The sequence below is a fragment of the Oncorhynchus nerka genome, linkage group LG14, assembly GCF_034236695.1.
Source record: "Oncorhynchus nerka isolate Pitt River linkage group LG14, Oner_Uvic_2.0, whole genome shotgun sequence".
Lineage (NCBI taxonomy): Eukaryota > Metazoa > Chordata > Actinopteri > Salmoniformes > Salmonidae > Oncorhynchus > Oncorhynchus nerka.
Window position 1 is genome coordinate 62,499,376 of NC_088409.1, and position 23,138 is coordinate 62,522,513.

Here is a 23,138-nt window from a genome sequence, read left to right on the forward strand (position 1 = left end):
TATATACTTTATATTATTCTTGCTTATTCCAAGAAAGCACATATAAAGAATAATAAAAGATGTATCTCTCCAAACATAGTTCTTTATTTATCCACTGTAGTTCATGATGTCATTTTCACAGTAGGAAGCACTTGACTTGGCTGAAAGACTGAAACTTATGTGTGAACTGAAGTTTTAGCTCACATTGCCACTGTCAAATAAGGATTAGAAACCCATGAGTGGGAGAAACTACTCCTCGGGCACTGCCTGGCAGTTGTTGTGAAACAACTCCCCTACTGGCGCGTTGGAGTACTGCTGCAGGAAACCGTTCAGCTCCAGCAGCGAGCGCTGGTCCACTCGGTTCTGCTCGGTGTTGAGGGCGGTGGCACCACCGCTACGGACAGGCTCACCGTTGTTGTCCACACAGCAGTAGGCGTTCCAGATGTACTCGGGGATGTTGACGCGTCGGACGTTGTCCTTGACAATCCAGTTGTCTGTGGAGGGGATGGCGCCCACCAGCACGTAGGCCTGGGCGCACTGGGCCTTGAACAGGTCGGTGAGCTGGGACTCGTGGCGGGCCCAGGCGTTCTGGTTGAGCTTGGGGTTCTGGGGCACCACGTTGGTCAGGGTGAAGGTGGCGTTACGACTGGGGACTTGGGGAGGAAAGGAAGGGAGGTGACCGTGTGAGATTAAGAAGGAGCGAGAAAGATTCCTTCTCACCCCCCCCCCCCCTTAAAAGATTTAGATGCACTATTGTAAAGTGGCTGCTCCACTGGATGTCATAAGGTGAATGCACCAATTTGTAAGTCGCTCTGGATAAGAGCGTCTGCTAAATGACTTAAATGTAAATGTAATGTAAAGAGGAGGGATATACTGTAGGTTTAATAATTTGTCATGAGATTAATTAGTAAGTGTTACAGATTAGCAATGGCATGTTGAGGCCCACTTGGAGTCAACTTTGAGGCAACGTTGTGTGTTTGCTGGGTTGTGTATATAAATTTGGGTTTACCTTGTACTTAACTTTCAGCTCAATAGTCGACCATTACAGTAGTCCACACTGAACTAAGAAACAATTCTAAGAATCCTAACAACATTGGTATTGAAATGTTGTTGCATGAAATCTGTTCAAAGCAGAGCCGGTATTGTGGAGGAGACTACCTGCATGGTGTCCATTGGGGTTGAGATGGCCGCGGTCGAAGCCAGAGTGGGTGTAGTCCTCATTGAGTGCCTGTCTCTCGCCCAGGTAAACCCCAGGGTGATCTTTCCCCAGCCAGTACCCATCCTTCATCTCTGCACCCCACGTAAGGTTCACGAGCTGGGAGGGAAAGTAAACTGCTGTTACAACCCCAAGCTTCAGATCAATTCAAAACCTAAAATATCATTGATCTTTCTCAACTTTTTAGGCATCTAATAAAAAATGTTCCCCAATTTATTTTGGCAACAATCTGCCGTTTTTGAATTTGGGTCACCAACATAGGAGTTATGGATGTGAGTTGTTGAGACCGTCCTATGGCAGGCCTGTTTCTAGTCACAGACACATCTGCCCTGTTCTCATGACCCACCTGTGGCTCCACAAACCAGCGCTTCTCCCTGCCTCCTCCGTTGCTGGGCTGGAAGCGGTAGGCTGAATACACAGCAATGCGGTGGTTGGTGTCGTACAGCGTGGCAAAGTGGTACCTGTTGTAGAAGCGCTGGCACAGGCGGGCAGCGCCGGGGGTGGCAGCCCCCCAGCCCGGTACCTTCCCCTGGTAGAAATACTCAACACACTCCGGGATGTCTTCGAAGTTGGCCAGCACGTCCCCCTCAACGAGGGACAGGGTTCCAGCCAGGAGAACACACAGGGCTACCGGGACCGACATTATTGGATGGGGCGTTCCTACTTCCTAGTTGATTGCTTTCTCCTCGTGTTCTCTGGTCACGACTAGCTGTGTCTGTCCACTCACCTGTCCAGCACCAAGCTGTGCCTCTGAAGCAGAGCCCAATGGTTGAACCTGTGTAGCCCGTTTAACCAGCACCGCCCCTTTTAACCTGCTTTTCCATCTCTGCTCGCTTGACACTTGAAGGTTACATGGGACTGGATAGATTACAATGTACATGGTTCTCTCAGGTGGGGTGTATGTGACATAGACCAGCTGTTAAGCGTTTGCTGTGTGTACTCTGTTTATCTGCAACTTCTGTAATACTGTATTTTTGCTGTATTTCATTGGTGGTGAGGAGAATGTTGATGCGTGGAGAACTTGACTTGCTCTGTCAGGTCGTCTGTCTCTCCAGAGTGAGATACAGGGCATATAGTTGGTTTGATATAATGATCGTCCGATCTTCAATAGGAAGCCCAGTACTCAGCGTTTGGGCACTGAGATTTGTGTATACTGTTTTGTGATTAGAAGGTGTATACAGTACAGTGTGTGTTCATGTTAGTCATCAGTATGATGTCCGTGTGGTGTCATGCCTCCTATACAGGAAGCAGCTGTCTTAACACAAGCAGTCTGCCCTTGGAACAATAACAATCCATTCCTATAGCAACAAATGTAATTGTATTCATGACATGCGCCGAATACAACTGGTGTTGACTACACTGAAATGCTTGCTTACGAACCTTTCCCAACAATGCAGGATTTAAAAATAATAATATATTTTTTTAACTAACACAAGGAATAAAATCAAATACACAAAGAACGGAGCTTTATACAGGAAGTACCAGATCAATGTGCAGAGGACAGAGGTATTTGATATAAATAAGTACATGAAGGCAGGGTTAAGTGACTAGGCATTCGGAATAGATAATACCATAATAAGAATAAAATGAAGAGCAAGCTAGCAGCAGAAAGTGTGTGTGTGTGTGTGTGTGTGTGAGTGAGAATGTGTCAGGGTTTTATATGTGCATATGGTGTGTAAAGTATATTGAGTGTGTAGGGTCAGTGCAAGACAGGCCGTGCAGATAGTTTGGGTACCATTAATTGACTATTTAGCTGAGAAATGAACATCAGAAATTAGATCGCAACGTACAGTACCGTTCAAACCTCTAAATGACACATTTCTCCTTCTGTTCTCAATCTTATGGTAGAGCTCTGATGAAGTAGTCAAAGTCGATGGCTAAGTCTTGGTTGTGTAACGCTAGTCTCATATGTTGGTTTCCCAGGCAAGGGTCAACCTGGCTAGATTCCTGGTCTGGTCCCACCCACTTGGCACAAGCACTCGCCCACGAACCCTAAGAGGCACGAGGGGAAAATAGTGCAGATCAGAATAGAGAGATCAAAACCAGGGAGTTAACCAGGCATGGTTTTCCCACAACCATATGAGGACACTTAAATCATTTGACTATAAACTTTACGGTATACGGTACAGTCTTAGATTTCTCATGTATAGTAAGTACTTTGCTGTGGCCGTGCCGTCTCAACATCTTTCATGTAAATCAATCACACCGTGTTACATTCAAAGCGGTAACTGGCTGTCATATATTGTGTCTGGTTGCTCCATTCACACAGACACAGTACTACAGTACATTGTAATGGGGGTTGGTGCTGCTCTTAAAGTCTGCCACTAGATGTCAGGTTTGTATCAGATGTTTGGGGGTGTAACGGGGAGGTCTGGCTATATGTCCCATGGTCATCATGGTACAACATTCCAGAATGCAGGCAGTAGCCGTACCAATTTCTACCCACATGTTTATCCACCGGGCATTGTTGTAGAATTTAAATGTGCTACATCTCAAAAGTGTAGATTTATTGTCTCGAGGATTCGGTTTTCCAGGAAAGCAAGCGCACGGGACACACGGGCTGATGTTTGCCAGGCATTCATTTGCCGCTATAAAGTATGAGTGACAAGTGAACGCGATTAAAGCTTAATAATGACAACTGTTTCTAACGACCCAGTTGTTAATTTGTCAAGACTGCCTTTCTGGATGTGAATAGGCTTTTCGTGACTCACAGGCCCACGTGCCTACATTGACATTGATCCTGGTCACTCAATTGATTGTCCCATTCCTTTTTAATTGCCTGTTGTCACTAATCACAAGGATTATGGATAAATAATTCTTATGGATCAGACAGGTTATTACTTTAGTAGTTGTCTGTGTGGACGCCAATGTTTTGTTCAGAAGTACTGCTATCCTAGTAAGTTGCAAGCCATTGTTATGTATACTGTAGAGTAAAATGTGTGTGTAGGACAGTACTGGCCACTGACTCTACCGTAACTGTGCTTAGTTTTTTTAAACATTTGAGTCATTTAGCAGATGCTCTTATCCAGAGTAACTTACAGTAGTGACTACATACATTTGAATACCTTTTTCATACTGGTCCCCTGTGGGAATCAAACCCACAACCCTGGGGCTGCAAGCGCCATGCTCTACCAACTGAGCTGCTTGAGGTTTCCAAATCTTGAGCCCTTTCCACAAATTCCCATCTATCTACCTGTCTGCTAGGTTACTGCTGGACCTACAGTGGGCCATAGCTGGACTGAGTAAATCATTCAGAGCACTGTCTAAGTTCCTAATGTCCCAATGACTTGAGGAGACAAAAGGTGAGACGGCATTCCAGACTATTATTTAAGCCTTATCAGCCTTAGACCAGACAGACAGAATAAAATAGGTAGCCTACATTTTAGGCACCCCCAATACCCCATTGCACCCCGTTCATTTCCCTCTTCTTTCCTAACGTCAATTCATTTAAGATGTATTCATACATTTCCAATATATTTATGTATGAGTCCCCCCTCCCTCCCTCCCTCCCTCCCTCCCTCCCCACACCCCATTACTGTAATCCATCACTGTTCCATCATCCACCATGCAAACAGCCCCAGAGTTACCATGGCAACCACCCTGGGCCCAGCTATGCGCAGCTCTTCTCTGATTGGCTGGCACAGAGGCAGTCTGAGTCTGTCTGGTAGATGTGGTAATTGGCTGGGAGTCTCAACCCCCCCCTACCCCCTTTCACATACAGATACACACAAACACAAAACATGCATACAGTACTGTAAACACACACACACACACACAAGCTTCACAGACATCCTTAGAGATGGAAGAGGGAGACAAGGGGTCAGAATAACGTGGGTAGGAAGAGAGGGAATAGGCTAGTGGTAGTCTGTTAGATGGTTGGAGGGATTTACAGAATTTGGGATAAGGTGGAAGTGGGAATTTTGCCAAGGAACGGATGGAAGAATCAGTATCCAAGAATATATGTATTTTTATCTACACATTTCCCCCAAGGAAAAGAGTGTGCACTAGTGAAGATTCTGGTGGCCCTCTTTTTCTTGTGTTTTTTTTTATTTATTTGGCTTCTGGAAGGTGAAGAATGGAATTCAGGATTTGTTTCACTTGCCAGGTCTCCAGGACTACAGTATGATAGATGCCTATTCTCCAATATATCACATACAAACATTGTAGCTCAAAGAGAACCTGTTTACTTTCAAGCCGTAAGAGGTTCAAGTAATGCAATCATACTTTGGTAGATCATTATATTTTGGGGAGAAAAGTGCACACGTGGGTTTATGGATCCAAGCTCCAAACCATCTATTGTAAATAACATATTTATGACACTTAACACATAATGGGATGAATTTTCAGCTTCTCTCATTTTCCTCAGAAATACACAAACATTGCTGGATTGGTGAGTGTTCAGAGGCTCCACACAGACACACACCACAGCAGACGTTTTCAGGGGTTACAACTTTTATTTATGATTGTTTGTAAATGAAAAAAGAAGTCAGGAGAGAAAAATGTGGAAAAATTGGGTGCCTCGAGAAAGACAGATGAATTTACAGTGAATGAATGACAGCTATGCAGTTGCAGTCAATATTTCAAAGCGTTCCCAGGTAGAGAAGGAAAAAACAACCCACGTGTCCAGGAAGATTTGATCTCCATCAGGGTAAATACTAACAAATTCATTTTATCCAGTGTTTCTTTTTTTCCAACAGACAGTTACAAGAAAGGAAAATGTGCACACACTCACACAGGAATTTCTTATTTTGGTAATAAAAAGTGCAAGCAAGATCACAGCACGATAATTTACAAGAGGGCCAGAATCCTGCTTCGTTTGAGGACTGGCCAATAATCTTTCCTTTCTAATCCCACCCCCAGTCTAAAGATGGGGAGGGAGAGAAAGGATGCTGAGACGGAACAGGATAGATCACTGGGTGACCCCCTATCTCTCAGCTCAGTCTCTGGGGGGGGGGGGGGGTCAAAGGTCATATCTGAGCTAGAGTCACCCCTCTTTCTGCAACTGCATCCTCTCAGAGAGTACAATCAAAGTAGTTTGACTCCACCACATCCTCTTAAGTGCCAGGAATAAATTCAGAAGTAAAGGCTTATTGTCAGTGAGATCAGTTCACCTCACCCACACAGAATCACGTCATCCCCTGGCTATTACCTCAGTACCGGCTCTGAACACAACTCTGATTGGATATTGGTGGGAAACTTAAATAAAAGGATGAAACCGTAATGTTGTGAAGGTTTTCACATTGTCCTTTAAATGGACAGACTCCTCAAAAGACAATCTATCATGACACATTCTGTCACTCTAGATCTGTGTGCTGTCTTACCAACTCTAAGGGTCATTGTCATGCGACAGCACAAACAGATCTGGGATCAGGCAACTGTCACTCAGGGCCAACTACAGTAGCAAGGGCTGAGGCCTCAGCAGTACCCATTCTAACACAGTACACTAGTGTTAACTGCAGTCTTGGATGTATCGGCATGCAGCTTGTGTCATGGAGAGGAAGTTTGAAAAATAATAACCGTCGACTGACTGTTTGTTTCTCTATGACCTCATTATTAGATTAAAGAGACAATGTGTGCACCCCAAATGGGACCCTATTCCCTATGTGGTGCACTATTTTTCTACCAGAGCCCGATGGCCACTGTTCAAAATAGTGCACTACAAAGAGGAAAGGGTGTAATTTGGGACAGAACCACTGACAGACAGCGCCTTTAAGTCTGCCTGTGTGTCTCCCCCCCCCCCCCTCTCTGTCACACACATAGACACACACACGTACACACACATGCCAAACAAACACACTGTGCAAAATGTTTGAAGTACAAAAATACCAACAAAAACAAATAAGAGAACAATTCTGAGAGAGAAGAGGTAAAAACATCCCTAGTTATTCGAGAGAAAAAGAAATAAAGTAAATATCAAAATATGAAATCAAGATAATTTCTGGTATCACATGGCTAAAATGATGGTACATACATTTTGGGTAGCGTAGGTAGTGACCTTTTCCCCAACATGGCTGTGTGTGTTGGATCATACCATAGTAGAATATAAACACATACATTTGAGGAGTAGAGACATTACAAATATGGAGGCAAATATGATAACCACTTTTAAGTGCATTAAAATAGACAGAAATTGTATTTTTGAGTTCATATTTCGATGTGCACTGAGAGACGGTGAATTATGAAATTGCAATTAGTCTTTTTGATAGACGGAGAGAGTGACAATCTATTTACAGCAAAATGCCTCCCAACTTAAAGCTCTAGGAAGAGGAATCATTGGACCAATCAAAGTTGCAGCGTGATGCAATAGTCCAGATAGGCCACTGGGGAAGGGGACTTTGGGTTGAAAAAAAGACTTGTCTCAGTACAAGCTCACAAACACATGCTGGCGTCCCAGTTAGTAGAAGTCCTCTGCTTTTAGCTTACTCTTTGAAAGCACATTATATTACAAGGTCCTAGCACGCAAAGCAGTCTTGCAGATAGTAAAGCGCTCATTCTACTAGTTTTGATGACTTTTCACAAAAATGAGTTATCCTTCGAGAAAAAACAAGGGCTCGGAAGAGAGAAACGGCGCAAGCTGGCTTGAATTCGTTTGGTCCAACAGAAAACATAATACAGTAAGTCATGGTGGTGTTTCTAGGAATCAGAAGCCCCTCCCCTTCCTGCTCCCCGACCCTGCCATAGGTCCTGCCTAGCACCTGGTTGGCTACGGTTGGCTCTCACTTCCACACAGTTTTAGGAGGACACACACACACACACACACACACACACACACACACACACACACACACATACAGATGGACACACACACACACTCAACTTTACCCAAATGGGTCAACAAACACATTATTGCGAATTAAGTGTGCTTTCTTAAATACATTTTATCCTTAAAATATCTTTAAAAACTATAATGTTAACACCATGCAAATAAAGTTAAAAAAAAAAAAATTGGGCCCTGTATTTTTGACAAGGCCAGACATTAAAATCTGCATTGTCCACACTTAAAACATACCTACATTCTTGCTACACATACAGCCAAAATACACCAAGCTCCACCAAAGTCATAGCAGTCTCATGTTGGCTTTTTCATTTTTTTTTTTTTTTTTTTTTTAAGGAAATGAAGGTAACAAGAAGTTCATAGTTGGGGAAAACATTTGCTCTAATTCATTCTTTTTTTGGACACACAATTTGATCTAAGTGGCTGATGGCAGAGTGACAACCTCTCCACTCCCTCTCCTCTGCAAATGTCATCAAGCCACAATAGCTCCGGGCGATGGTATCAATCCCAGAGTACTTCACCGTCAAAGGCTTTGAGTGGAGGCGCCATGTGGGAGGAAGGGGGCGGGGCTGCAGCTGCTTTAAACCTAACGAGGAGTCTAGGCGTCACTACGGCCTGCCTCTCCCTCTCCGTGTGTACTCCACTGCCAGGGCCACAGCCGAGCTATGGGAGTATAGGACCACAGTGGCAGCTGATGCTCATTAGGGCTCCTCTAAGGACCTTTCACAGGAGAGAAAGTGTCCTTGTGGGCTGTTGATAAACGGCTCTTCGGAGACAGAAGGTGAAGGGCCAGTTAGACTATTGATAATCAGATGCTCTCCCTGATGCTGCTGGGGTAAAAGGTGGTTCATCCTGGGCCAGAGGTGGAGGGGACTCCAGCGGCAGGTGGCTGAGACTCAGCAGGGACAGACAGGGGGAGACCTGGATGGAGCATGGTGCACCCTGGGAAGTAGGTGCTTCCATTGACGTTAAAACAGCTGGGGCTGGGAGACCTGACGACAGGAGAGATGTTGTCGTTTCATAGAGGAGGAAAAACTGCAGGGGCTTGGGGGAGTCTTCTCACATTGTAGTAGGTCCGTTTGCCATGTTTGGGGTGGGTGGGGGGGGGGGGGGGTGCGGATGGGCGGTGTAGCGTGGTAGATTAGGTCAGGGTGATGTAGGCCGAGGCCTTCTCTTTAAGCTGCCGCAGACACAGATGGCAACTCCAGCTCCCTGGAAGATCAACAGTTCACAAGTTCACTGGTTACTGGAAAGCCCAAGGGTTAATCCTAGCAGAATAAATGAACACTGTAAATTGAACACTGGCTGACTGTTGCGAGTGCAACCCCACGTACTGTGGTCAAACAGCGTGGGAGATTTGCAATCTCTTAGCCATGTCAAGTGGACATGCTGATGACACACGCATTCAGCACATGCACTTTCCCTTATAATTCACCAACTGTATAAGTGACATTATGAACCCAGCCACTGCATGGTCATCAATTACCGACAATATGCCGGCCTAGGTATCATATACAGTATTCTATAGGACTACTGCCTATATCCTCCACATATACTGTAGTGTACCTACCCTCTGGGGGCTCCGCCATAGGGGGGCTCAGGCAATACATATGGTAGCCTCTGTCACAGTCATCACAGAATAGTAACTGATCCTGGAACAAGGGAACGCACAAACACAAATAACGTTATGTCATTATCAATCAAATATAGGAGCAAATATGTATCTGTAATGTTTAACCAGATGAACACACTACACCTACCATACATAGGCCCAGATTTGCTGCGTGTTTGAGCCCATTTTATTTCAGTGTGGTAGTAACCTTCCCTGTACCCATTTGATCTGTCCCCAATATTGAATTCCCTGTTGTAAAAAACAGGTGCCATTGGGTGTTACTCCTACTGGAGGAGGAGAGTCCAGGCGAGCGTGTGTTGGGGTAAATGGAGGTTGGGATATACACTAAACAAAAATATAAAGTGCCGGTCCCATGTTTCACGAGCTGAAATAAAAGTTACCAGAAATGTTCCATATGCACAACAAGCTTATTTCTCCAAATTCTGTGCGCAAATTGGTTTACATCCCTGTCAGTGAGCATTTCTCCTTTGCCAAGATAATCCATCCACCTGACAGGTGTGACATATCAAAAAGCTGATTAAACAGCATGATCATTACACAGGTGCACCTTGTGCCGGGGACTATAAAAAAAGCCCCTCTAAAATGTGCCGTTTTGTCCCAACACAATGCCACAGCAGTTGGCATGTTGAATGTAGGAATGTTGACCAGAGCTGTTGCCGAAGAATAACATTTTCATTTCTACCATAAGCCGCCTCCAACGTCGTTCTTTTGGGCAGTACATCCAGCCGGCCTCACATCCGCGGACCACGTGTATGGCGTCGTGTTGGTGAGCGGTTTTCTGATGTCAACGTTGTGAACAGAGTGCCCCATGGCGGCGGTGGGGTTATGGTATGGGCAGGCATAAGCTACAAACAGAATTGCATTTTATCGATGGCAATTTGAATGCACAGGTTTTTTATTTTTTTATTTCACCTTTATTTAACCAGGTAGGCTAGTTGAGAACAAGTTCTCATTTGCAACTGCGACCAGGCCAAGATAAAGCATAGCAGTGTGAACAGACAACACAGAGTTACACATGGAGTAAACAATTAACAAGTCAATAACACAGTAGAAAAAAAAGGGGGAGTCTATATACATTGTGTGCAAAAGGCATAACGAGGTAGGCGAATAATTACAATTTTGCAGATTAACACTGGAGTGATAAATGATCAGATGGTCATGTACAGGTAGAGATATTGGTGTGCAAAAGAGCAGAAAAGTAAATAAATAAAAACAGTATGGGGATGAGGTAGGTAAAATTGGGTGGGCTATTTACCGATAGACTATGTACAGCGGCAGCGATCGGTTAGCTGCTCAGATAGCAGATGTTTGAAGTTGGTGAGGGAGATAAAAGTCTCCAACTTCAGCGATTTTTGCAATTCGTTCCAGTCACAGGCAGCAGAGAACTGGAACGAAAGGCGGCCAAATGAGGTTTTGGCTTTAGGGATGATCAGTGAGATACACCTGCTGGAGCGCGTGTTACAGGTGGGTGTTGCCATCGTGACCAGTGAACTGAGATAAGGCGGAGCTTTACCTAGCATGGACTTGTAGATGACCTGGAGCCAGTGGGTCTGGCGACGAATATGTAGCGAGGGCCAGCCGACTAGAACATACAGGTCGCAGTGGTGGGTGGTATAAGGTGCTTTAGTGACAAAACGGATGGCACTGTGATAAACTGCATCCAGTTTGCTGAGTAGAGTGTTGGAAGCAATTTTGTAGATGACATCGCCGAAGTTGAGGATCGGTAGGATAGTCAGTTTTACTAGGGTAAGTTTGGCGGTGTGAGTGAAGGAGGCTTTGTTGCAGAATAGAAAGCCGACTCTTGATTTGATTTTCGATTGGAGATGTTTGATATGAGTCTGGAAGGAGAGTTTACAGTCTAGCCAGACACCTAGGTACTTATAGATGTCCACATATTCAAGGTTGGAACCATCCAGGGTGGTGATGCTGGTCAGGCGTTACCGTGACAAGATCCTGAGGCCCATTATCGTGCCACTCATCCGCCGCCATCACCTCATGTTTCAGCATGATAATGCACGGCACCATGTCGCAAGGATCTGTACACAATTCCTGGAAAATGTCCCAGTTCTTCCATGGCCTGCATACTCACCAGACTTGTCACCCAACAAGCATGTTTGGGATGCTCTGGAGCGTTGTGTACAACAGCGTGTTCCAGTTCCACCAACATCCAGCAACTTCACACAGCCATTGAAGAGGAGTGGGACTACATTCCACAGGCCACAATCAACAGCCTGATCAACTCTATGCGAAGGAGATGTGTCACGCTGCATGAGACAAATGGTGATTTTCTGATCCACGCCCCTCCCTTTTTTCATGGTATCTGTGACCAACAGATGCATATATTTATTCCCAGTCATATGAAATCCATAGATTAGGGCCTAATGAATTTATTTCAATTGACTGATTTCCTTATACAAACTGTAACTCAGTTAAGTCTTGGAAATTGTTGCATGTTGCATTTATATTTTTGTTCAGTATAGATGTTTTGGGAGCGTGAAGGGGCGTGTGTGTGTGTGCGTGTGGCGCTCACGTCATTCTCGGAGGTGCCACACAAGCTGCAGGACTTGCACTCGATACACTGCCAGCGGTAGGTCCGTACGGCTGCCGTCATGTTGACTGTGAACTGCAGGCAGGACGGGTGGCCTGGGGACACAGAGAACGACACACACACACACACACACACACACACACACACTTCATGTTGCTCCTTATCATCATCATCATCATGTTATGCTTATTTCCATAACTCTAAAACATAATAACGGCTGTGTAATAATGACACATTTAAAACCAACTAAAACTGGAGTCCATAGGAGTGTCTGTCTGTCCGCACCTGAGCGTCCACAGTCGGCACAGGAGATGAGGTCCTCGGGACAGCCGGTCTTCTTGGAGCCGCCCAGGCAGAAGTCACAGTAGCCGTTAGGGATGACCGACCCATCTGCAGCTTTCTTAGCTGAAATCACACAGGTGGAAAGGTTACATACGATAGAGCTCTTTCCATAACAAACACTCTCCTACAGAAAAGCTGCATATGACTCTTATATTCTATGCTCTATTTTTTGGGATCCAGCATTTGTATGAAGCTCCACTGAGCACAGACCCAGAGCACTGAGTCTAAAGCTGTGGTCTGTGGTTACTGATGACCTGCTACCGAAGCTGGTGTAGAGCTGAGGACTCAACAGGCTTAGAACTAGACTGATGTAGGAGGAACATCGCTGGTTTGGAGAGGGAAAGAGGAAGATAGAGAGAGAGAGAGAAAGCAATAACGAGGGAAAGAGGCAGAGACAGGAAACATTGAGTGAAATGGCAAATATGAGACTTCCAGCCAGCCAGACTGCAGAGCATCCCAGCTGGATAAGACTCTCCCTCCTCCATATGTTGGTTTTGGTAAAGCAAGCAGCAGGCCCGCTGAAGCCTGGGACTCGCCAGCTCGTGCTCAGCCAGGGATGGGAGGAGGAAGACGGGGAGGAAAATCCATTGGGAGGCCCAGGGGTCTGTTTAATATTGTCAAAGGAGTGGTGGGGGGGCTGGTACAGACCTGCTGTGCGTCAAGCGGCAGGTGCGCGGTGGGAAGCCATTTTAGAATAACAATTAAAGGAGAGGAAAGTCTCCCTGCATGCATCCTCTCAGTCTCACTGACTGCAGTCGATTGCATAATACCTTTAATAGACCTGATCACATAACCAGGACAGTCTATTTGTATATGTCCTTTTTTCCTGTATTAAGATGTAATGCAATGGACAGGAACGCCACAATGACTCACCGGTGGCGCACGTAAGACAGATGAAGACAAACCGACATACAGTATACCAGACAACACACACAGGAATTCATCTCGAATACATAAACCCACACGCACACACAGCAGTGTTCATGGTGGAGTAATCAGCTGCTGTGTGGTGTGTGATTTGGAGAGCCAGGACCCTCATTAATCCAGCCCAGGGTGGATTGTGGCTGGGGGAGGGGTGGAGAGGAGATTGAGTTTTCTACTCCAGAGGGCTGGTCTGTAATCCCTAGCGAAAAAAAAAAAACCTCTGATCAGGATGGGGGGGGGGGGGTAGCAGAAAAGAAGAGAGGAGCTGTCCATGGTACCAGCGCAGCAGCCAGCTCTGTACTGGATTGTATAATGATGAGCAGTAATGTACAGTGGAGTGGAACATTACGTACAATCAGGGGACTGTGGCAAACATACCACTATCCCCACGTTCGTCTACAACACTTGCCACTTGGACACAGAGGTATGTATGGTCTACATACAATATGTACATATTTTATGCATGTAGGTTCATTCATTAAATATGTCACTTTGAGTTGAAGAAAAAGAAAAAGCCCTTGGCTCTCTATGTCTTTTATTTCAACAGACTACCGCTGACTCTGCTTTACCACAGTCCCTGATGGGCAAAACTGTATATACACACACAGTTACATAAAAATATATGCCAGACGGCACATACTACAAACAGTGCTGCTCTCGGGCTCTGCGGACCGTGAGGCTGTGAGGACCCTTGAGAGTGAATCAGCAGGCCCTGACACATCTGTGAGTGAGCAGGCTGCCCGCTGGCCTGCCTGCTCAGAAAGGAAAGCCCATCGATGATTAAATGCCTGAGGCCTTGCTTAAAGTCTGAGATGCTAACCTGAGGTAGTACATCCTTGAGACGGACAGAGAAAGAGAGAGAGGGATTGAAAAAGAGAGCGAGAGAGCGGAGGGAGACTGATGAAAGCGAGGGTGGGAGGGAGAGCGAGACAGAGACATATAGACCAAACCAGACAGAGAGACAAGAGACATACAGACCAAACCAGACATACAGACCAAACCAGACAGAGAGACAGAGACATACAGAACAAACCAGACAGAGAGACAGAGACATACAGACCAAACCAGACAGAGAGACAGAGACATACAGACCAAACCAGACAGAGCGACAGAGACATACAGACCAAACCAGACAGAGCGACAGAGACATACAGACCAAACCAGACAGAGAGACAGAGACATACAGACCAAACCAGACAGAGACATACAGACCAAACCAGACATACAGACCAAACCAGACAGAGAGACAGAGACATACAGACCAAACCAGACAGAGAGACAGAGACATACAGACCAAACCAGACATACAGACCAAACCAGACAGAGAGACAGAGACATACAGACCAAACCAGACAGACAAACAAACAAACAGACAGACAGACAGACAGACAGACAGACAGACAGACAGACAGACAGACAGACAGACAGACAGACAGACAAAGAACAAGTGCGAGAGAGGTAGCACGTTCCTGAGGTTGTCAAGGGTGATACACACCTCCCTCCCTCCATCTCAACTCCAGCTCCACCTTTCCTGTAACACCCCTCCAATTACTGGGAGAATACAGGCAGAACAGCACACTTCACAGCTTTTAAGTGTGTCTCGGGAACCCACTGGGAATTAGGGGAGAGAGATGAATCCTCAAACACCCCCCTCATATCTCCCCCTTCCCTTCCGTTCCCTTCTCTCGCTTTCTCTCCCCCTATCTCTGTCCTCTCTTCGCCTACCTATCTCGCTCTCTAAGTATAAGCTTCTCTACCTCTCTTCCGCTCCCCTCTGCCTCTCTCACACTCTCTATCCCCTCTCTCTTCCTCTTTTCCAATCTCTCACTCTCCCGGTCTCTCTCCAGCCCTCTCTCTCTCCGCGCTCTACTTTTTCTCTCCAACTCACTCTCCCTTTCTCACTCTCAATACAGCCTGCTCCTGGAGTTTTCACAATCTCATTCTAGCACAATCTCTAGCCTAAGAGCCATACCGCACTGGATGGTCGATAAAGTGGCCACAGCCTTATCGAATTAGCACTTCCGTAGGAATACCCACAAGCACCTGTTGCCTGCTCTCACTTTCTCTGTTTCTCACTCTCCTCCACACTTTCATTCCTTCTTTTGCTCTCTCACCCATGTCTATTCACTCTGTTTTCTGAACATACAATGAACATAAACCTTTTCACACAGGTCCAAACATACAGCACAATGAACATAAACCTTTTCACACAGGTCCAAAAATACAGCACAATGAACATAAACCTATTCGCACAGGTCCAAAAATACAGCACAATGAACATAAACCTTTTCACACAGGTCCAAACATACAGCACAATAAACATAAACCTATTCGCACAGGTCCAAACATACAGCACAATGAACATAAACCTATTCGCACAGGTCCAAACATACAGCACAATGAACATAAACCTATTCGCAGAGGTCCAAACATACAGCACAATGAACATAAACCTTTTCACACAGGTCCAAACATACAGCACAATGAACATAAACCTATTCGCACAGGTCCAAACATACAGCACAATGAACATAAACCTATTCGCAGAGGTCCAAACATACAGCACAATGAACATAAACCTTTTCACACAGGTCCAAACATACAGCACAATGAACATAAACCTTTTCACACAGGTCCAAACATACAGCACAATGAACATAAACCTATTCACACAGGTCCAAACATACAGCACAATGAACATAAACCTATTCACACAGGTCCAAACATACAGCACAATGAACATAAACCTTTTCACACAGGTCCAAACATACAGCACAATGAACACAAACCTATTCGCACAGGTCCAAAAATACAGCACAATGAACATAAACCTATTCGCACAGGTCCAAACATACAGCACAATGAACATAAACCTATTCGCACAGGTCCAAAAATACAGCACAATGAACATAAACCTTTTCACACAGGTCCAAACATACAGCACAATGAACATAAACCTTTTCACACAGGTCCAAACATACAGCACAATGAACATAAACCTATTCGCACAGGTCCAAAAATACAGCACAATGAACATAAACCTATTCGCACAGGTCCAAACATACAGCACAATGAACATAAACCTATTCGCACAGGTCCAAAAATACAGCACAATGAACATAAACCTTTTCACACAGGTCCAAACATACAGCACAATGAACATAAACCTTTTCACACAGGTCCAAACATACAGCACAATGAACATAAACCTATTCGCACAGGTCCAAACATACAGCATATTGAGCTGAAACTCATACACAGGGCCAACTATTAGATAGCTTAGCTTAGTTAGTGTGGTTTTGCACCTGACAATAAAACAGGGTTTTACTAAAGCAATCCTACTATTCTAGGGTTAACCAGTGATGATCCTGGGACACAGATCAGCTCCTAGTCTCACCTACACACCAACACACTGCCGTCCCCACAACACAAAACACATTCCAGCATGGCAGGGGAGCAAATAGAACAGAAGAGGAGAGAGGAGGAGGTGGAGAGGAAGATGAGGAGGAAGAGGAGAGAGGAGGAGGAGGAGAGGAAGAGGGGACAGGAAGAGGAAGAGGGGAGAGCAGGAGGAGGAGGAGGAGGAGGAGGAGGAGAGGAAGAGGGGACAGGAAGAGGAAGAGGGGAGAGGAAGTGGGGAGAGGAAGATGAGGAAGATGAGGAGGAAGAGGAGAGAGAAATATGATGAGGAAGAGGGGAGAGGAAGAGGAAGAGGAGAGGAGGAGGAAGAGGAGAGAGGAAGATGAGGGGAAAGAGGAGAGGACGATGAGGAGGAAGAGGAGGAAGATGGGAGAGGAAGAGGAGAGGAAGATGAGGAGGAAGATGGGAGAGGAAGAGGAGAGGAAGATGCTGAGGAAGAGGAGAGAGGTAGGGCAGAACACGAAGAGGAGAGGGGAAGTGAAAACGTGGCTGCTCCTGTGTCAAAGCATCAGGTTGAAAACACACACTCTGCACTCCTGTCGCCAGGCTGCTTAATGAGGGGAGCACCACACCAGGACACACATACAGATACACACTAATATAACGTATCCATACACTCACATTCACAGACAATACACGCACACTCGCACAAGCACACAGAGACAAACGCGCGCACAAACACACAAGATTTATAGCCAGCATGTCTTTGCATAATAACTTTTAAAGGCTTGTTCCACTCCCAACCCCCACCCTCTCTCTTTAACGTGACGAATGGGAGTCCCTCTGCCCCCAATCCATCCTTCAGTATCAGCTCTCATCCAATGCATACACATACTAGGGCTGTGACGGTCATGGAATTTTGGATGACAGTTATAGTGTTTTTGTTTTCCACACATTTTCTCCTCTCCTCTGCTACACCATATGAAAGCCCCGTGCTGTTTTTGAATGGGCGTCAAGCTTATATCATCAAATTCATGCAAACGGGGTCATTTAAGACCCCGTACAATTATATTTGTATTCATCGATTAAGGTTTTCGATTATGAGAAAATAATAATAATAACGCAATCAAAAACCTTCATGAAAGGCATCAGGTAGAAGTAAATTAATACACGAGTATGAATATAATTGTCCATATACACTACAGTTCAAGTTTGGGGTCACTTAGAAATGACCTTGTTTTTGAAAGAAAAGCACATTTTCTGTTCATTAAAATAACATCAAATTGATCAGAAATACAGTGTAGATAGACATTGTTAATGTTGTAAATGACTATTGTAGCTGGAAATGGCTGATTTTTATGGAATATCTACATAGGTGTACAGAGGCCCGTTATCAGTAACCATCACTCCTGTGTTTCAATAGCACGTTGTGTTAGCTAATCCAAGTTTATCATTTTAAAAGGCTAATTGATCATTAGAAAACTCTTTTGTTAGCACAGCTGAACACTGTTGTTCTGATTAAAGAAGCAATACAACTGTCCTTCTATAGACCAGTTGAGTATCTGGAGCATCAGCATTTGTGGGTTAGATTACAGGCTCAAAATGGCCAGAAACAAATAACTTTCTTCTGAAACTCATCAGGCTATTCTTGTTCTGAGAAATGAAGGCTATTCCATGCGGGGAATTGCCAAGAAACTGAAGATCTCGTACAATGCTGTGTACTACTCCCTTCACAGAACAGTGCAAACTGGCTCTAACCAGAACAGAAAGAGGAGTGGGAGGCCCCGATGCACAACTGAATAAGAGGACAAGTACATTAGAGTGTCTAGTTTGAGAAACAAATGCCTCACAAGTCCTCAACTGGCAGCTTCATTAAATAGTACCCTCAAAACACCAGTCTCAACGTCCACAGTGAAGCGGCGACTCCGGGATGCTGGCCTTCTAGGCAGAATTGCAAAGAAAAAGCCATATCTCAGACTGGCCAATAAAAAGAAAAGATTAAAATGGGCAAAAGAACACAGACACTGCACAGAGGAACTCATCCCGGAGTCGCCTCTTCACTGTAGACGTTGAGACTGGTGTTTTGCGGGCACTATTTCATTTGCGCTGTTCTGAGAAGGGAGTAATACACAGCCTTGTACAAGATCTTCAGTTTCTTGGCAATTTCTCACATGGAATAGCCTTCATTTCTCAGAACAATAACAGTTTTATTGCTTCTTTAAATCAGGACAACAGTGTTCAGCTGTGCTAACATAATTGCAAAAGGGTTTTCTAATGATCAATTAGCCTTTTAAAATGATATACTTGGATTAGCTAGCACAAAGTGCCATTGGAACACAGGAGTGATGGTTGCTGATAATGGGCCTCTGTACACCTATGTAGATATTCCATTAAAAATCAGCCATTTCCAGCTACAATAGTCAGTCATTTACAACATTAACAATATCTACACTGTATTTCTGATCAATTTGATGTTATTTTAAATGGACAAAAAAAAGAGTTTTTCTTTCAAAAACAAGGACATTTCTAAGTGACCCCAAACTTTTGAACGGTAGTGTAATGGCTCCGTTTTCATGAATTTGATGATATAAGCTTGAGCTGGGAGGGCGTTGCCTAGGCAACCGAAGACTTGTTTGATACAACACCTGGCTTATTTCAGCAAGGAGCAACAAAGTTTCATCACGTTGTAGTCCATGTTACAGCAGAAATGGCCGTCCAGTCTTCAGCAAGCAGTTAAAAAGAAAGAAAAGGTTATGATGGTTCCTTTATATTCATGGTGATCTTCATCCATAACTGTGGCGCTAACACACACACACACACGCTAACACACACACACACACCCACACGCGCTAACACACACACACACACGCACACACACACACACACACACACACACACACACAGAGACAATGGATCCAGTATTATGCAGGGAGAGAGACCGAGTCAGTCAGACGAAGAGTGTCAGTCACAGATGAGATATCTCATGAGGAACGTTTCCTCTTTCTCATCCTGTCTGTGCTTCTCTCTTTCACAGAGGAAATTAGATTTTCCCCCCCCCCTGCAATCGTCTATTGTCACACAAATACCTACACCATCTGTCTCCACCCCCTTTTCCCATTCCCTATCTCTTCCTCGCTATTAAACACACATGCACGCACACACAAACACACCAGCAAGACGCAATGCAATAACATGCTCGTTTCTCTTCCCTGTCCAGTCAGTAGGTTGCGTAAGTCCCAGTGCATTGTGGGTCTGAAACAGAATGACATTGTAAAGCGAGAGGACGATGGAGATTTTGGTGCATAATAAAACTTGATCTTTGGCTGCACTGTAATCACACTGACCTGCACACACTATGGGGCGGCAGGTAGCCTAGTGGTTAGAGCGTTGGACTAGTAACCGAAAGGTTGCAAGATCGAATCCCTGAGATGACAAGGTAAAAATCTGTCGTTCTGCCCCTGAACAAGGCAGTTAACCCACCGTTCCTAGGCTGTCATTGTAAATAAGAATTTGTTCTTAACTGACTTGCCAAGTTAAATAAAGGTTCAATTTATTTATATATATACACAGTACCAGTCAAACGTTTCTACACACCTTCTCATTCAAGGGTGTTTCTTTATTTGACCTATTTTCTGCAGGTGTGGTTACCACCGTGAAGCATGGAGGAGGTAGTGTGATTATATGGGTGTGCTTTGCTGGTGACACTATCAGTGATTTATTTAGAATTCAAGGCACACTTAACCAGCATGACTACCATAGCATTCTACAGTGATACGCCATCCCATCTGGTTTGCGCTTAGTGGGACTATCATTTGTTTTTCAACAGGACAATGACCCAAAACACACCTCCAGACTGTGTAAGGGCTGTTTGACCAAGAAGGAGAGTGATAGAGTGCTGCATCAGATGACCTGGCCTCCACAATCACCCGACCTCAACTCAATTGAGATGGTTTTGGGTGAGTTGGACCGCAGAGTGAAAGAAAAGCAGCCAACAAGTGCTCAGCATATGTGGGAACTCCTTCAAGACTGTTGGAAAAGCATGCCAGGTGAAGCTGGTTGAGAGAATGCCAAGAGTGTGCAAAGCTATCATCAAGGCAAAGGGTGGCTACTTTGAAGAATCTCAAATATAAGATATATTTTGATTTGTTCAACACTTTTTTTCGTCATAGTTTTGATGTCTTCACTATTATTCTACAATGTAAAATCCTGTTTAAAAAGCCCCTAAACTCAGACTCTTAGCCGCAGTTAGGTCCCATTGTCTGACCCGCCCAATCAATACTGAGGAAACGCTGGAATTTAGACAGCAACATAGGTATACAGTACAGTACATATAAGATATCCTAGTAAGATATAGGTTGTTTGTTTGTGTGTGTGTGTGTCTAGGCTCCGACAGACAGACATGTTTTCATGAGCAGGATGGGGGGGTTATACTAAGATGGCCAAATGACTGAGGATCCAATCCTAACCCGGCAAGCCTCTCCTCTGTTAATACAGAATACCAAATGAAGCAGTGCAATATCAGCCTGCCTTCTCCCTGTCTGGGGTAATATATATGATAAATCATAAAGAGAATTCTTTACTCTCACTCTCCTTCTTTCACTCTCTCTCTCTCTCGCTTTCTTCTTTCTGTTGCATTTAATGAACTCCTCTGCCCCCTCCGTTTCAACCCCTCCAAAGCCAAATTTCACTCCCTCCCCTCTTCCCCTCCCTACTCAATGTACATAACAACATACTCTTTAGGAGGGAACCCAGCCTGTCACTATAGCAACCGGATTGCTAGGCAACAGCCGTTTTCTCTTCCTGCTTTGTTGCAGTAGAGGAGACAGTGCAGTGGCGGGGCGGCAGGCAGCGTGAGCTGGTCTGGCTATGTAGGAAGCTACTGTACCGGCACTGGCACCAGCATGTGGAATGTTCAGGAGGAAACCAGACCAGAATTACAGCTAAAGGTGATGGTCGAGGTTGAGGAAGTAACTTGGTAAAGCCCAGAATGGTCTTCGCTCTAATAAGAGGCATTCCTTACCAAGGTGGGGCAATCTGGTAGACAAAGTCCCAGCCCCGTTTACACAGCAAGCAAAGGACTGAGCAACTGGGACTGACTATGCTGATCATGTAGTGTGTTCAGGTGGTGAGTTTTGTATGTTCCTGACGGTACTGCCCTGCCCCCACCACCCATGTCCTCTCTCAGCCTGCATCACTACTCAGTCTCCTCTATAGGCTACCATGCCCTGTACCTGTCTGCTACAGTACGGACACAATGACTAGCCAGGACAAACTCATTTTTCAGTAAAAATGTTAAAAGTACGATTATAGATTCCTCAAACATTAGTTGAAAATTATACTGTTGCTGCTTCCTGTTTTTTATACAGTTGAAGTGGGAAGTTTACATACACTTAGGTTGGAGTCATTAAAACTTGTTTTTCAACCACTCCACACATTTCTTGTTAACAACTATAGTTTTGGCAAGTCGGTTAGGACATCTACTTTGTGCATGATACAAGTCATTTTTCCAACAATTGTTTACAGACAGATTATTTCACTTATAACTCACTGTATCACAATTCCAGTGGGTCAGAAGTTTACATACACTAAGTTGACTGTGCCTTTAAACAGCTTGGAAAATTCCAGAAAATCATGTCATGGCTTTAGAAGCTTCTGATACGCTAATTGACATAATTTGAGTCAATTGGAGGTTTAACTGTGCATGTATTTCAAGGCCTACCTTCAAACTCAGTGCCTCTTTGCTTGACATCATGGGATAATCTAAAGAAATCAGCCAAGACCTCAGAAGAAAAATGTAGACCTCCACAAGTCTGGTTCATCCTTGGGAGCAATATTCAAACGCCTGAAGGTACCACGTTCATCTGTACAACATTCATCTGTAGAAACAAGAGTACGCAAATATGAACACCATGGGACCACGCAGCCGTCATACCGCTCAGGAAGGAGACGCGTTCTGTGTCCTAGAGATTAACGTACTTTGGTGCGAAAAGTGCAAATCAATTCCAGAACAACAGCAAAGGACCTTGTGAAGATGCTGGAGGAAACAGGTACAAAAGTATCTACATCCACAGTAAAACGAGTCCTATATCGACATAACCTGAAAGGCCGCTCAGCAGGGAAGAAGCCACTGCTCCAAAATCGCCATATAAAAGCCAGACTACGGTTTGCAACTGCACATGGGGATAAAGATGGTACTTTTTGGAGAAATGTCCTCTGGTCTGAGGAAACAAAAATAGAACTGTTTGGCCATACTGACCATCGTTATGTTTGGAGGAAAAGGGGGATGCTTGGAAGCCAAAGAACACCATCCCAACCGTGAAGCACGGGGGTGGCAGCATCATGTTGTGGGGGTGCTTTGCTG

At 44.8% G+C, this 23,138-nt stretch overlaps 2 protein-coding genes across 2 annotated transcripts in view; both read right to left on the reverse strand.

Annotated features, from left to right (window-relative positions):
* Positions 1 to 64: 64 nt before the first annotated feature.
* Positions 65 to 2,010, reverse strand: si:dkey-243k1.3 (endonuclease domain-containing 1 protein-like). Its single transcript, XM_029680680.2, has 3 exons — positions 1,542 to 2,010; positions 1,138 to 1,294; positions 65 to 632 (listed from the first exon to the last, which is right to left on the reverse strand). Exons 1-3 carry the CDS (start codon positions 1,836 to 1,838, stop codon positions 229 to 231), a joined length of 858 nt encoding a protein of 285 aa, XP_029536540.1. The 5' UTR covers positions 1,839 to 2,010; the 3' UTR covers positions 65 to 228.
* A 3,619-nt stretch (positions 2,011 to 5,629) lies between these two features.
* Positions 5,630 to 23,138, reverse strand: part of LOC115141632 (double PHD fingers 1) — a 53,677-nt gene continuing 36,168 nt past the window's right edge. The window contains 4 exon segments of the mRNA XM_029680681.2: positions 5,630 to 9,182; positions 9,541 to 9,622; positions 12,134 to 12,246; positions 12,437 to 12,556. Of these exon segments, the coding sequence (XP_029536541.2) occupies positions 9,112 to 9,182; positions 9,541 to 9,622; positions 12,134 to 12,246; positions 12,437 to 12,556 (386 nt within the window). The 3' untranslated portion in view covers positions 5,630 to 9,111.